We start from the raw sequence: 16355 nt of genomic DNA on the forward strand, positions 1-16355 counted from the left end.
GAATAGGAGATGGTAATGCCGTAATATATCTCCCTTAAATCAACCACCCACCACCAGGCCAGACTCACACCAAAAACGTCCAGAAACTCGGATACACAAACTCCTCCTCAAATATCCTCCTCACCTGCTCCAGCACAAACCTCTCCACCTTGCCCACATTCTTAAGGCTCTGCCGCCCGCTCTCCCGCTCGCCAATCTCGCTCTCGACTTTAATCTCCTGCAACAGCCCGCCGAATCTTCCTCCCGGCTGCTTCTTGCCAGACCCCTGCAGGTCTCCTCCTCCCGTTGCTGCCGCCGTTGTTGATGCCGTCGTCGTCCCTGCTGCCTCCTCCGCCTCCGGCCCTACCGCAGCCAAAGCATCATCCGGATTCAAGAAGCAGAAATGCACCCTCTTCCGTATATGCGCCAAAACACCCACCCCGTCAAACGTCAAGCCCGTGATATTCAGCTTGAGTGGAATCCCCACGAAGCTCGGCATCGGGTAGTCGAGCAGAATCTCCGCCGTCAAGTTCAGCCGCACGTCGCCCGAGTAGCGGATCCGAAACACGGCCTGCACGTCCTCGACCCGGGGCTCGCGCCGTGGAGATGTCGTGCCTTGTCCCGGCCTCTCGTTCTCCTCGTCGTCCTCGACGGCGGAGCCGCTGATGGGCCCGTGGCTGGTTGATGGCCGTGATGGAGGGCCGAGAGTGCTGGAGACGTCCGACTTGGCCATGCCCGGCCCTGATCCCGCTCCCGCTCCTAGATCTAGTGCCTGCAGGTTGTCGAGGGAGCTGAGCGATGCCTCGCGGCTGTGATACGGCGTGTGATGCTCCGACCCGACCGTCGAGCCCATCCAGCTAGTACCCAGATGAGCGCCTGCAACCGCAGCCAGCGGCGTCTGCGTGCCCGTCGCCAGATGCGCCTGGAAGTAGTTTCTCCCCGGCCCACCCAGAATGCCCGGCGTCGACGTGCCTAGAAACGCCCTGCCGACGTCGTGGCCGCTCATATTAACGCTCGGGTTGATGCCCATGTTCATGCTCATCTCGCTCCTCAGCTCCCTTAGCCCGTTCTCGCGCTTCCTGGCCTCCATCATCGCTGCCGCCGCCGCAAGCCTCTCCCGCTCAGCGGCGCTCTCCTCGTCCTCGTCGCTGTCCTGGTCCGACTCCTCGTCATCCTCCAACTCCTGCTCGTAAAAATCCGGCAGTGGATCTGTGATGTCCTTCAGCTCCAGCTCCGGCGGGATCGTGCCAAAGTCGAATCCGTGCACGTTGACGGATCTGATGAAGCGTGGCAACGGCACCGTCTGGAACTTTGTGTGGATGAAGGTTCTGATGCTCTCGGCCAGCGCATCGCCGTCCGGCCCCGTGGTCAGCGTTTCCCAGTTGAGATCAATCGACATTGGGTATGGAGAAGGAGATTCTATCTGGAAATTAAAAGAAGTGATTAAAAGCCGCACAGCAGTTGGTGGTCATTATAGTACAGAGGGATTGAAGGAACAGGATTGTTAAATGAGTGTTGAAAAGCTTAAAAGAAGAGCATCACTGAGTGAGTGGGGTTAGTGTCATGAATAACTCACTCACTTTCCAAGCAGCATCAACTAAAGTCACAATGCTGTTACAACATCATTGACCTAAAAAAATTGAATTCTTTAAATTATACTGCTTCTAACAACAAAAGTTACACAGCTTGAATCAAACCGTTTGCAATTTCGTCTTTCTAAGCCAACTTTAAACTCCGTCATGTAACATTTAGGGTATCTCGCTGTTGCTTCAGTTAAATATCATTCCCCCAACACATGCAAGAATAAGCGTGGACAACTCTGCAACTAATTCCGTAAAAGAAAAGTAATGGGACGAGCCTAGATACCAATACACCAACGCCATGATAAGGAGAAATTGCCGAGGGGCTTCTGCATGTTTCAGCGCACAGTTCAGTGTTAACTCTGTTCTTCTCTTCTTGGGTTTCACGTCGACTCTCTTAAGCCTCTTGGTCTTCAAACCGCGCTCGACCATATAGCATGTTATACTGAGGCTTATTAAACAGATGCCAACAGTTGGGAGCTTGCAAGATGTATCTGCAATGTGATTAGCCCTCAAGTATCACCACACAACGCAGAGGATGATGGTTTCGCTGTAAAAACAAACTTACCTTGCCATGGCCTCTCTGAATCGAGACTTGTATTCCTTCGGACTAGTCACAGTCGGCCTATTCCGACCACCACCTGCGAAACCGCGGTCCTTGATCCAACTTTCAAGCTTCTTGTCCCACGTGTATGTTCTGATGCAATCGATGATGCCGACGACGAGTTCTTTTCTCCTCTCGTCAACTGCAATCATCAAAGAGTAGTCCATTACGTTCTGTCGCGCCAGAAACAACGTGTCGTTCCAAACCGACGCCCTGAGAAGCTTCTTGGAGTGTTCGCGCGCAAACAACGGAGATTCATAAATGTACTCCACCATATTTTCATCCAAAAGGACCTCATTCTGCTCGCCAGTTGCATTGATTTTGCGGTTACGCATGGAGCCTTTCAAGTCGAAGATCCTCGTTGGAGATCGATCGTAGAACAAATTCTCCGTAACCAGCAGGTCCAACTTGATGTCCGTTCCAGTTACCGGGTTTTTAATGACGACCTGGAAAAATCCCATCATCTTTGCGATTACCGAGGGTAAGTCATGAAACAATGCCTCAGCCATAATGCTAAAGTATCCTGGTGCAAATCGCAAGAATGCAGATGTCTCGATTGTTGAAAGTGACTGTATGTAAATATTGGTTAGCGCAACTTGAAACCTCTCTTCGCCCCGAATCCTGTTTCTCCTTACCTTCAAGACAAGTCGATCATCCAGCGTCTTCAAAAAGACAGACTTGGTTTTGCCACCCTTTGAATCCCACTGAAGGCACCGTGACAACGACTCTACAATCCGCTCAGAAACACCACACTTTCGTCTGAGAGCATCGAATTGCTCTGCGTAAAAAATCTTGCAAGTCATGACCGCGGCACCTTCTTTGAATTGATACTTGAGATGCGTTCCAGTGGCTCGGAGCAAACTCTTCTCCAGCTCTGTTTCGTCAGCGGCCCAATCTGCGCTGTCTGATACTGGGGCCGATTTTGGATCACCGTCGAAGCCAACTTCGAGATCACCATCGAGATTTCCGTCTACGTTACCATCCACATGGCCATCCGCGATGCCATCTGCTTCTCGGAGCATGGTCTGGTGCGCATCTCGCCGGATATTGGCCAACTTCTCCTTGTAATCGTCACTGTTGAGGGCCAGCGCAATAACCGAGCTTGGCTCATCTTCCCGAACAATAATGTCAGAGTCCACAAAGATGTGGTCAGTGGCGTTGACAGGATACTCCAATGAAGGCCACCCGCTTGCTGATCGTTCAGCCCAAAAGTTGGTCAGGTATTTCATTAAACTCATTTTTTGGTGTTTTGGAAGCTCAAGTGGAATCTCCGCGTTGGAATCGGCAATCTCTTTAATGTCTGGCATAAATTCGTCAGATACTGAGGGCTCAGCGTCACTAGCACCACCCTCATCGTCTGACATGCCCTGGCTCGTGTTCACGTTGGCGGTATCATCGTCCCACCGGTGTTGACCATCTGATGGTAGAGGGGGCTCGTTAGGAGTTGGTGGTTCCGTCTGTGACTCTACCTTGGATGATTCTTCTCTTTTGACTCCTGGCGGAACTGAAGATGTATCCTGCGACCGCGACTGTGATTCCGTGTCTTGCTCTGTGTTTGGCTCGCTTGTTACAGCTGGCTCGTCAAATGCTTCATTGACGTTGTCGTATACTTGTACAATTGCCTGCGTGGATGTCTTGGGGAGCATAGGACGAGGGTTTCGCATACTAGCCGCGCGCTTCTTACGGTCACGGATGCGCTCCTTCTCAAACTCTCTGCTGAACTCTCTGCTAAGCTGCTCAAAGTGCTTCGCCAGGGTGGTAACCTTTGATTCCTTCTTCTTAGGGACAAGACGTGGAATGCTCGATCCGGCCATTTTCCCACGATTTTTCAACACATTTAGGCCAAGTCGCTCAGACAGTTTTTTATCCGATTTGATGGAACCTTCTGACTGCTGATCTGAATTGGCAGTCTCTGGCACCTTTGCCACCGACTCGGACGAGCCAGCCGATTTACCAAGTGACTGTAATCTAGACAATGTCCGGGATGGCTGCGATATAGCTCTGGCCATTGGTGGCGACGTGCTGGTTGTGGACTTTCGTCGAACACCTTGTTCGGAGACCTGTCTTGGTGTTTCCATATCGGCGGGTCTCTCGTTGGAATCCTGCGACTGCCTTGGCTGTGCAGACCTTTTCAGGGCACTTGCGTCAATCCTTTCGCTGAGGGACTGCCCAGAGATGGAAGAGTTTGTGGGACTTCGAGCCATCCTGACTGGTGATGCTGGCGACTGTGATGTTGGCGCCGTATCTGGCGGAGTTGTTGCAGCAGAAGCGGCGGGGGCGGCTTTAGCATCTTCATTGCCAGTAGCGGCTTGGGAATCTTGAATCATAACAGGCGCTGCGCTGGCCAAATCTGACGGTCGAACATGATCAATGGCCTCCTGGGTCACGGCCTGAACTGGGCCGTCGCCTTCAACATCAACCCTCTCCACAGCAAGCTTCGAAGAGGTTGCACTTGCCTCCATGCTGTTGTCGGTGAAATCTGTCGGCTGTGTAGACTTTTCCTCTGCCTCGGAAAAGGTTTGGGATGGACGTTCCTCGCTGTCCGCGGCAGATCCCGTTCCTTCGTTGGACCCGAGCGATTCCTTGGACTCGTTGTCGGTGAACATCTTCTTCAATTGCAACATTGTGAGTTGTCGCATATCTTTATCTCCCAAAAAGTCAGCCTCAAACGTAGCAAATACTTGATCCCATTCGCTAGCCGTCTCCAACATTTCTCGAACAATGATGTTAAAGGGGACGACCTCGTAGTACTTCGAGTTGACGTAAATATCCTGCAAGCGTTGGACCATGAAGGCTTCCTCCTCCTTGGCCTTCTGCATCAGTCGGTCCAGCTCTGCTTTGCAAGACTCGGCCTTTTCAGGAAGGACACTGTCGATCCTAATGCTCTCAAGCCGGGCTATGACGGAGGTCATGAATTTTGCCCAGCGCTCATCCATCTTTCCAAAGATGTCATTCTTGAGCTTTAGGTCGTTGCTCACTTTCCACGTCAGTCGCGCTCGCGGTACGACAATTTCGAGGAGATCAATTGGGTCCCAGTGAATCCGAACACGAGAGTCATGTAGACTAAAGTAACGAACATGGTCCTTTTGATGGTCGTGGGGGCACTCCATAGCATCCTTCATCCGCAGGCCGCGTCCCCAGTATAGGAGCTCGAGATACTTTCCAAAGGAGTACTTGAAAGTAGTCTCGGACATTGCGATTTCCTCCGAGTCCTTCTGGCAGAGCTTGCAGTAACTCCACATGGAAATTCCATCGCCCAGTTCGGGTAACCTAGGAGGGGCATTCGGGAGATGCTCTACAAACACCGTGATTCGGAACTGGTCATGGACAAAGGTACGATGATGCTGTGCCATTTTGCGGTCGCATCCATTTGAGTCGCATATCTCATCTTTGCTGTTCACCAGGTATTCAATGTACTGGCCCAGAGTACAGTCTGGATCCATGCTAGTATCTTCGCGCTGCTCATCGTAAAAGTTGATGCCGACTAAGCTGGGTTCCGTACAGGGGATTTTCGTTTCAGTACAGATGACGGAATACAATATAATGATGTTTTGGTGAGAGTAAGGATCAAATAAGTCCAAGTTGCCCTGGATGTACGTCTCCCACTGACGAGTTTGAGTCTGGTAATTATAGAGAGCCTTGTCATATTCAGCGTCATGCACCGCGTGAAGAATTTCCATTATTTGACGAGGCGCCTTTTGGCCAAGCTCCTCGACCATCTCGGGTTTGATAAGTTGAAACTTTGGAGGTTCGCTCTTTTCCAAGTCTTCTTCAATCATGTCTTGGTCCCTCAGGCGTTTGAGATACAATAGGCGCCTCTCTTGCTCACGAGCTTTCATGAGAAGGTACGGCTGAGTGAACCGTACATATGGCGATACCGAGAGAATCTTGGTTTCGTATTTGGCCACCATATCGCTATAGAATGTTGGCATAGGCACATCATCTGGAACCTGACTGAATGTGGAGTCATGGGTATGAGACTCATGCAGCGACAGCAGTCTAGGTGGCTCAGAAAGCATCTGGTCTAATGGAGGCTGTGACAAAGCTTCATCAGTGCCTCCGAGGCTTGAGCTATCCATCGTCAACTGCGAGGGCGGCTCGCTCTCGCTCGACGGTTGGTTGACCACAACAATGGGGCCGCCTCTACCACCGCCGTTGCTCGTATGGCAAACCGAGTTCAGTGATCGGATGCTCTCATTCAATGCTTGGAAGGAATTAGACATTGAAGTCGCCTCGTTGGCCTCGGGAGGCTCGACGGACTCATCCCGCAAGAGACTCGATTCAAGTTTGAGGTTGTATACAACGTAGACCATGAAGTCGGTGATGTATTTCATTTTGGCAAGAAGAGCGTCGCTAGCTCCACGAAGCGTAATGGTGCAGCCGAGCTCGGGTCGGCACCCGGAAAGAAAGATGTAAGACTTCTTTCGACCCGGGTAGTCATTGTTTACAAAGGTCCTGACCTCAAAGGCACTGCACCTCCCAACTTGAGCTTCCAACATGTCAAGAGACTCAATGATCTTGGTCTCAGTACAGCGGGCAACAGCTGCAATTACTGATCGCTTGACGTTGAAGGCTACCGAAATATTGGCCTCGGAGAGATACTGCAAGGCCAAGCCAGAAATAGTCTTCTCGGCGAGCAGAACTTGAGGTTTAAGCTGCGCGATCCTCTGGACGACGATTCTCAGAAATTCTTTCTCCTGAGCAATGACCGGCTCCAAACTCATAAATTGCTGCTGGTGTCTCTGGTATTCAATCGGAAATCCGACAAGTAAAATCCTCGGATTTGTGATCTTGCGTGGCATGCTCTTCAGCGCAACATTCTTGGTAAAGACTATGCCGGAGATGTAAGAAGTATCGCCTGGTTTCCCTCCCGGAATTCTCTTGAGCTTCACATAAGTCCGAATGTCCATGGATTCGCCATTTGCAACATCGGGGGATACATCATCAGTGGTTTGTAAAAGGATAGGAACGAGCGCTTTTTTCCACGCCTCGGGATTAGGTATATCGGCGTCAAGTAAGAGTTGATGGAGGAGCTTGTCAACATGCTTCAAGCTAGATTCATTCAGCTTGGTTTTGGCCGCCTTGCGTTTTTGCAGGGAGTTGCTTCTAGTCAGCTGGGTCCCGCTGTGATTCGGGTGAATCGAGTTATCTACGGGAAACAGCAGCTCTGATGATGCCGAGGGTCCCTTGTAAACGGATTTAGGACGCGGGGATCCAAAATGATGAACACTACCGCTGACATTGCTGAGGTTGCGACGTCGGTTTGTCCTGCGATGGCTGGCAAAGCCAGGTGCCAATTCATCGAGCCCAAATCCACTTCGGCTGAAGTGGCTCATTCCGCTGACACTTTTTTCGCCCCCTCTATGGCGGTGGTGCTGGTGCTTCTTGGTTGTATTCATGAGTGACGAGAGATTTGACTTGTCAGGGTCAAAACTTGCGGGAGGTATCTCGGCCGATGCGAGGGTCGCAAAAATACTGCCAACCTGCTCGTCTCCGCTGGAGTCATCCGACATGAAGTCTGCCAACTCCGGATCGATAATATTGTCATCATGGAAAGCCGGGAACTTTGTTCGTTTGGCGTTTTCTTCCTGAATGCCCTTTCGAAACGGAGCCTGATCCGGCTTGATTCTCCCCAACAACCCATGCTTTGAATGGTGCCTCTTATGGCCGGCAGACGATTGCGGTCGACCAGAGGAAAGAGATTTAAGGGAGCGAGACGAACTTGGTCGACTCAGCTGTGGAGCGCCAATCTCGAGAACAGATGAATTGTTGTTAGATTCTTTGACTCGACGAGCGGCCTGTATCGTCATCATGGGTGTATTTACTGGTCTTGAAGTCTCCGAGCCCTCCAACGTCTCTGGTTCCTTGGGGTGCTGTGCAAAGGCTACCGTTGATTTCCTAGGATCCTCTGTGCCAAATATTCTGGGCAGAAAGGACTGCTCATCTCCAGAATCCTCAGAGGCGCTGGCATCAAATCGTCGAGTGATGACATCAAGACAGCGCTTACAAACCCTCAGAGAGCCAGGGAGGCCAAACTTGTCACCTGGAATGACAATGGTACACTTGGAATCGAAGATGAAGCCGCATGTTCGGCAGTGGTGTTTCCTGCGGAATGCTGTGAATTGAGCCTGACAAAGAAAGCACTCTTTTACTGTCTCGTCCTTCATCCAAAACTCTTTACTTAATATCTGCCTGCGCATTCTGTCTAGCTGGGCATTCATTTGGTCCGTGGCCCCCTGATGGCTCGCTGTGGTGCCTGGGATGCGGACATCACCAGATCGCGAGTGTTGAGGGTTGGATTCTTGAGAGAAAGAGTTATGATGCACTGAATTGTGAGCAGATGTGATTATGGGGCTAGCTTCAGCCGTTCCACGGTCCATGGACGAGTCCCTTGAAGCTGCGTATCTTCGTTGATTTGAATGGCTAATACGATCGATGACGGCGGGCTTCCGGCGGACGTCATCGGGGGACAGGAGAGACGACGCCGCAGAGGGACTTCGCGAGTGAAGTGTTTGCAGCGGCGACATAAGGGGGGCTTTCCCCTTGACTGGGCTTAATGGGGCATCACCGCTCGCCCCTCCAACGCTGGAAACGCTCTCGTCTCCTTGAGATCCTGAGGGAATGCTGCCTTCTGGTGAATCGACGGGCGAGAGTCGTGTCTGAAAACCCGGTCTGCCGGTGCTCCCTCGCCGCGAACCCTGGGCCGCGCTGTCCTCAGTGTGAGCGGAGCTACGGCTTGGCTCACGTTTTCTCGCAGAGGTAATGGTGGGTTCAGCAGCAGTCACATCACTTGTGGCGTTTGTTGGAAGGCTTTGCCGACCAGATGGATGAGATTTAGAACCTCCAATCAAGCTGATGCTTCCAGACTTGGCTGTAGCAGGCATTTGCGACCTGAGATCTGTAGGGCCAATAGAAGCTGTGGGAGAGGAAACATCAGGTTGCGCTGGCTGAGATGATGTGCTGGATATAGTCGCCGCCGTCTCAGTGCGGCTTAGGGAAGAAATGGAGGGCTTCGATCGATGTCCCTCGCCACCCGTTGATGCCTTCCTAGTAAGATTTTCCAGCTTCTCAGCGTCGTCTTCCCGCTGCGCCGCCTTGGACGAGCTGGCCGCACCAACTGCCACTCGAAGTCGAGTGTAGAGCCCGCTTAGACCTTGCTGCACTGTTCCCCGGCTCTCTGTATCCGGGACAACCACCGGAGGAGGGGCAAAGGATTCGTTGAAAAGAGTCAGCGAATCGGTTCGGCTGGCTGCGGTATGTATCTGGTCGAGGGCCTGCGCCATCTGTTCCTTTTCGAGGGTGGAGCTCACAGAGACAGAGTTGATGGAGTCGCGGCGCTCTCGCGAGTTTGTGGGAGAGATGAGGGAGCCGGAGAAGGAGGAGCCGTCGAGGGGCTTCGAGGTGGATATATTGCTTGCCATGGTGGAATATGACGGGCAAGACGGGGGCTTTGCAAGTCGGCTGCGCCAGATGCGCTCTGGATGCCTTGCTCTATGTGCTGTGCAACGACGCGGGCATGGAAGGGAGAGGGCATGTGCGTAAACACCAGCCCGTCGCTCAGGCGTCTATTTCCAAGCGAAGGCGCATCCGAGGCGTCGCTGGCATGGTGGTGTAGGAGAAACAACGAGGAGAAGCTGGCGAGGTCTTGAGGGCAGCGCTTCGGAAGGCTTGGGGCAACAGCTTGAGCTTGCTTTGTCACAACCCGAGCTTTTGCGATGCAGCCGCGGGGAGCTGATGCCGCCACTGTACCTACGTCAGAGCGGGATGCGCAAGTACTCTGCGTGCTATCGGCAGCCGGGAGGTACAAGCAGCAGCCGTATGTAGATGTAGGGTTGCGCCTGTAGGCAGGCTGCAGGTGAGAATATGCGAGACAGAAACCAGAGGCTCAAGATGCGGTGCGTGCAGATGAAATGCAGCCCAGGCAGAATCACGTTTGCGAGGGGCTCCAGATGTCGTCAGTGATTGGGAGGCAACGAGGGACCGCCCGATTTGGCAGATGCCCGACGACGCAGCGCAGCACCACCTATTGGAGATTAGGTTAGGTAGAGATACTAAGATAGAGAGCAGTACGGCACAACGCCCTCCATTATTTTGCCCGTCGATGGGTATCCGAGTTGCTACTGCGGGCTTGATAATGTCACTGCTCCATAAGCACCTCTTGGAAGCTCGTTATCATCCTCGTGCTCCCGGCGACAGCGCCTAGCAGCCAGTACCTGATGCTACCTGATGCTCCCTGACGCCGGCCCTCGGCCAGGTACCCGGGTACTTTCGGCGGCACGGCCAACACGGCCAACAGAGGCGGTGGCGGCGGTGTCGCGGTCTGGACCGCTTGTACCAGAGTACTTGGCATGCGACAGCAATGCGCTAAGGCCGCCAGTACATCCCCCGTAGCTTTAGCTCGAGTGCCTGTTCTCGTGCTCTGTATCTTCCAATCCAGCACCCTGTGCCCCCACCCCCAAGACGCGATCTTGAATCCTCAACTCCAGAAAAATTCCTGGACCGCGTTTTGCGACGTCCCGCTCGCTTGCATGGTGTTTGGCATTTGAGTCATGGGATCGGAAGCCCTGTCAGCGCCCAACGAACTCGCTCTGATTGCCTGACGGATTTGCGATTGTTGAGCTTCGTTTGGCGGAACTCGGCACTGCTGTACGGTCGACCGACTCTCTTCTTTGCTGACGAGGTCGCACCAGATGAATCCCGACCAGCCGCCGGACTCATCGTCAATGTCTCTCTCGACCTCGCCAGCGCACGATGTCGCCAAGCTGATGGGCCGCCGGAGCCTGAGCAACATCCCCAAGGACCAGAGGTCGCTGCTGGAGCTAGAAAACTCGTGGGCGGTTGACCAAAAAGATGGGCCGCACGGATTGGCCACTGTCCCGAGCCATGTTTTAAAGACGCTGAAAGAAGCCTTTATCCGCCTCAAGGACGAAAATGAGAAGGAGAACCCCAAGGACGATGAAAACTCTGACCTTGCTCCCACCACCAATGACCGGGACGGCCAGAATAGCCATTCTCCCAGCTCAACTCCAGCGAGATCAAACAGTGATGGTGCGCCGCCGTCTTCGCCGGAAATTCCGATAGCATGGTCGCAGTCTCCAGTTGGGTCCAGAGCTGAGCAGGACGATGAGATGTCCGACGCCGGTTCGCCCATTGAGGAGACGCCCTCGAGTCCTGCGCCTGCACCACTCACTCAGCCACTGCTCTTCCATGGTACACCGAGTCCTGGCCCTTCTTCAAGTGCCAGCGAGCCCGAGGATCTTGAGATGGAGCTCCCACAGCCTCAGAAAAACCACAATACCTCAATTAACCGCGAGGCTCCCATCAACTACGCAACTACCCAGATGCATCTAACAGCAACGCCTCAAGAACCCGCAAGCTTGGTTACAAGTATGGTTACCACTACGGATACGCCTCCATGCGCACAGCCGCTAGTTGCTTCTGCTCCGTGTACTTCGTCGGAGGATCCAAAATCGTCGGTGGTGCAAGCTGATCCAACCCACGGTCGATCACGACGGATGAAACCTATCGAGTTTAGTGAGGATAGCCCAAAAGTCGTTGCGCGTTCAACGAACTCGGTGTCCATTAAGCGCATGCCTTCCAAGCGAGCATTGCCCGAGGAACATGTCCAGAACTCGGCTTCTCTAAGCTCAAGCAACTCCGCTCCTTACAATCATGGTAGAGTAGAGAGCGCGCCATCCCCGCCGCCTCCTCCACCTCCTCCGCATAACTTCGCTGCCAGGGATGCTACTCCTCGGAATAGAACGAGTGAGCGGCTTGATGGGGCCAATAGCGAAGATATATCTCGGCACCGCCATACCCCCCTGTATCAGCTGTTTCGGATACAGGCGCCGGCAGTGGATGTGTTCATAAGTGAACATTCGGACCCCTATACCGCTTTCACCGCTACGTACCCCGACTACGTCGTGGTTCATTCGGGTAACTTATTGGCGTTTATTCAGGCTTGCGTCTATCTAGAGATGCTTCAAGAAGAGTTGGCAATACGCGAGTATTTGTATGATGATTTTATCAGGGCCTGGTCAAGCGGCTTTCTGAGATACGTGCAGAACGCGAGCCCCGGCCAGGAACCACTTCCTGCTATACAATGGTTCAATATGCAAAAAGGCCCTATCCTCTTTAACCGTATGTGCATAACTACGAGCAACATTGGCGTTGTTCTGAACGCATATCCCGAGGAGGCCGCAAGAGCTAGGGCCATAATCCATGCAACCAAGGAAACGGACGAGAGGCAAGCGTCAGAGCCACAGTCAAAGCGAGGATTAGAAATGGAGCTGGAGGAGGAACCGGATAAAGAGCCATCACCTGAGCCCAAGCGTCGACGTGAACGTGAACGTGAACGTGAACGGCATGTTGTGGATTTGTTGGATAGCGACAATGCCATGGACATCACCGTGGTAGAAGAACGCCGAGCCGAGCCAGAGCTCCCTCCGCCCACGAGAAACCCACCATCCTTGCCGGCACCGTCGCGAGTAGCCCCGCTGGCACCTCCTCCCATTCCTCGACCTCTGTCCCCAGAGCCAGGCAGCGATGACTTTGACTCCCCTCCCCCTCCATCCAAGCCACAATCGCGATCCCGGTCACGACCACACACACGCGAGCCTCAGCCTCGATCTAAACCACGACCACAACGAGAGTCACAATCACAACCACCGCAACTACAACCACAGAGAGAACTGACGTTGCCTGAACGACATTCTCCCAGACGCCATCCAGCCCCTGCTCCCATCCCCCCTATCCCCGTCCCCTCCTCCACAGCTCCTCCTCCATCAACCACCAGGCGTTCGCCCAAGTATTCCAGCTCTAAATCCCCCCACCAACCGGCCGACCATGCCGGAAACATAGTCTCAAGCGGTCGCCCCGTGCCTAGCTCAAGTAGCCGGGCGATCCCGAAGCCACGCAAGAGATCGGCCGAGGAGCGGGCGCGGCTGAAGGAGCATTTCCGGAAGAAGGCTACTTCCTCGTCGACGAGCTTTCTCGGCAGCGGGGCGGATAACTAGTCATTGAATTAGGAAGAAAAGATGGAAAGATGGGTACACGATGAGGAGTGAATGGGTTAATGATGTAAACGTATATTATGTAACAAGCATTGGGTCGAGATATCGATAAAAACAGGTTGGATAAACGGTGCGAAATGTTGGGCGTTTATTAGGTTAACTTTTGAATGAACTCGGGAAATGCCCTTAATGATGAATGATATCATGAAACTAGCACTGAGATTGGACAGAAGAGAGCACAGCAATTGTGTCTCTTTTTGTTTCCTTGCATTGGTTTTCATAAAGGAATCTGGTCTATTTGACATGAGAGCGTTATGCATGGGTAACATATTCAGAAACTGAAAAAGGAAAAAAATAAATAAATAATCGGACATATCGCGTATCTGTTAGTAAGATAGCGCCATGATAAACCCGTCCACTTTCATCAAAAAGAAGGCCGTCATGAAGAAAAGCAGAAGAAGAGAAGAAAAATAATAAAGTGAGAGAAACAAATAACCGACTCCCTGAGGAGTACTAGCGAACCATCTAATCCGTCTCATTCCAGAAGGTGAATAATAATTCAAAAACACAGCGATATTGTAACGCCAGTAATTCATAATGTTTTTTTCTGTTGTCGTTTTCGTGCTGTCTCTGAATGTCGAATGCAAATGTTTTATTGTAAAAAGCAAATGACATGGCCACCCAATGACCCTGTAAGAGTTTTTCATCTTTTTTTTAATATTCCGTTTGCTGTTTGTTGCCTGGCGATGAAAATATCGAAATGGCGGATAAAGGGGGAAGCAAAGAAAATGGTTGGAAGTGTGGTTCATGGCGCGTCGTGCAAGCATTAAAAATCATTGCGTTGTATCAACGCGGTAGGGGTGTTAGTGTCCGCCTGGGACCATTGCGATATCGGGCTTTAGCGGAGACAGTCGTAGAGTCGTCGATGCAGGCGAATCAAGCAAGTACTTCACGCCAGAAGTTTGATTCAAGCTTGCTTGAAAATTCCCAGCGCCGCATCTAAGCTTGTGTCGGTTCAGCCTCAGCCTTTCCGGCAGCAGAGCGCTCCTCCTTGGCTGCTTCTTTGGCTGCTGCTTCAGCTGCCTTCTTCTTTTGCTGGCGCTTCTCCTCCTCCGGAGTCAAGGTCCTCAGCTGGAGAGCGTGAATGCCTCCCTCTTGGGCCATTTCGTCCCGCAGCAGAGCATAGATCATTCGATGCCGTGCAGGCTGCATCTTGGCGGCGAACGAATCGGAGATGATGACAAGACTGGAATTGGCGTTAGTCAGGCCAGAAACAACAGGGTGCGAATTGGTGCCTGTGGGGAGGTCCATACCGAAAGTGCGTTTCCTTGGATGTGACGCCTGCCATGGCCTTGTGGTGAGAGTGGAGGTGCGAGTCATTGTAGATCTCCAGCGTGATCGGGCTGAGCGCCGCAGTCAGCTGCAGGAGAAGTGTCAGTACAATGCATACGTAGATCAATGCTGAAATAAAATAAAATACAAAGTACAAACCTTGGCGCGGATCGCATCTTCCAGGGGAGTTGCCGATGTTGAACTCATGGTGGAAAGTTGGCGGCTGACGTTGGAGAAGCCGAGAGCGTATCGCCGGTACATGATAACGGATGGAAGAAGAAAAAAAAAAGGTTGTCGTTGTTAGTGGAGCTGGTTGAGGCTCTGCTGGCGGTCCCTGTGCGCCAGACGGAAATCACGAGACTTGGTGTGAAGCTGGTAAGAGGCGGTCGCGGGTTATGAGCCGGCAGAATCGATTTTTTTTTTTTCGACAATGGCTTGTAATGGGCAGATCAAGCAACAGCCGAGTGAAGGAGGGAAAGATGCAAAAGGCAGCAGAGAATTGGCCTGCAAAAATAGGACAGGAGGCGGGAGAGGGAGAGGGCGACGAGAGATGAGAGAGAAGAGAATAAGGCGTCTTGAGCCGGGCTGGCAGACGAAAAAGAGCAGCGGCCGGCTACGATTAAATCATGGCAAACAAAGTGAAATTCGGTGAAGTCGGTGAGAACCAGTGCGCCATGCATGACTCCTCCAGAGTGGCGGCGATCCAATCATGGCGTCGACAGGCCCCGGGAACCATGGAGCGGTGACGAGGGAAAAAAGCGGCGGGTTCCTGGACGCTGGGCGTGGTTCCAGCTTTGCATATTCCAAGTTGCAAGTGGTTGCACCAGCCAGGGGGCCGAGAAAGGGGCATCGCAGGAAGGATTCCCACACGCCCCAGCACACGGCCGAATGGCTGCATGGGGCCTTTGTTGTCTCTCTCGGTCTTTTCGTTGCTTCTTTCTTGGTTGCTTGGGTAGGTTGCCTTTTCTTCTTCTTCTTGTCATGTCTTGTCTCGTACGAGTACTAATACGAAGTACTACTAGTTGTAGTATTGATTGATGCTAAAATTGGACCGTCGATGAGATGGTGCGATGCAACTACGCTAGTGCGCCACTCCTCTGGACCTTGAATGCTCTCGAGGGCCGAATGCTGCTGCAACGCAACTCATCTTTGGTCCCAAGTCCATGTGGTCGACCAAAACGACACTTGCCCGTCTTTGTTGCCTGCTGGTGCTTCGAGGCACGGCTAGAAGCAGGGAGCTGTACGAGGTACGGAGTCGTGACAGATGTAGCAGCAGCCGGGAGTCAGGAGTCGGCACCAGCACCAATGCCTAATCCCGCCATCATCGCATCGCCGGCCAGTCTCTGTCGACAGGGAGACGGGATACTTTGCCTTGGCAGCACTCGCGGTTGAATTCAAGTAAAATGAAGGCCGCCAAAGTAGTACTAGCATGACGTAAACGCCCGACCACCAAGATGCTTCCGTCCCTCATTTCGTCGTCTCCTTTTGCCTGCCTGCCTCTCCTCTTCTTCACCTCCTCTTCCTCGACCTCTCTAGCCCGGGCACCTGTAAGACTTCCTTCAGCCGTCCGTGGCCAAGGCCGCCAGTATCGGCAAGGGGGGTCTCTGCAGGGCTGCTTGCTTGCTGCGTGTCCTCGCCCGGCAATTGGGCCAGTCTGCGTGCCACGCACCACCCACCAGGTCGGGATGGGAGACCGCCCTTTTTAGCTCGTGTCCACCGTCTCGATCGAGCCGTGATGATGTAGCATCTGGTCAACCGCCAGTGCTGTAGTACGCAGTAGCGGCTGTACTTGTATGCGAGCCCGTCAAGGGGGGGCTTCTGGCGGTGCGACCACGCGAGCGCGGTGGA

The 16355-nt window shown here is 52.8% G+C and overlaps 3 protein-coding genes across 3 annotated transcripts; 1 reads left to right on the forward strand and 2 right to left on the reverse strand.

Moving 5' to 3' along the window:
* Positions 1-64: 64 nt before the first annotated feature.
* On the reverse strand, positions 65-9509 carry TRIVIDRAFT_122146 (uncharacterized protein; the record flags this gene model as incomplete). Its single annotated transcript, XM_014097868.2, has 4 exons — positions 65-1402; positions 1953-2070; positions 2128-2732; positions 2799-9509. Coding segments are annotated over 4 exons (8772 nt in total), but the record flags the coding sequence as incomplete, so codon positions are not given.
* A 1344-nt stretch (positions 9510-10853) lies between these two features.
* TRIVIDRAFT_203886 (uncharacterized protein) lies at positions 10854-13178 on the forward strand (the record flags this gene model as incomplete). The annotated part of the gene is made up of 1 exon (XM_014097869.1): positions 10854-13178. One exon carries the CDS (start codon positions 10854-10856, stop codon positions 13176-13178), a length of 2325 nt encoding a protein of 774 aa, XP_013953344.1.
* A 996-nt stretch (positions 13179-14174) lies between these two features.
* On the reverse strand, positions 14175-14714 carry TRIVIDRAFT_50793 (uncharacterized protein; the record flags this gene model as incomplete). Its single annotated transcript, XM_014097870.1, has 3 exons — positions 14175-14421; positions 14489-14595; positions 14667-14714. The coding sequence occupies 3 exons, from the start codon at positions 14712-14714 to the stop codon at positions 14175-14177; spliced, it is 402 nt and encodes a 133-aa protein (XP_013953345.1).
* Between the last annotated feature and the right edge of the window lie 1641 nt (positions 14715-16355).

The sequence above is a fragment of the Trichoderma virens genome (genome assembly GCF_000170995.1).
Source record: "Trichoderma virens Gv29-8 chromosome Unknown TRIVIscaffold_84, whole genome shotgun sequence".
NCBI lineage: Eukaryota > Fungi > Ascomycota > Sordariomycetes > Hypocreales > Hypocreaceae > Trichoderma > Trichoderma virens.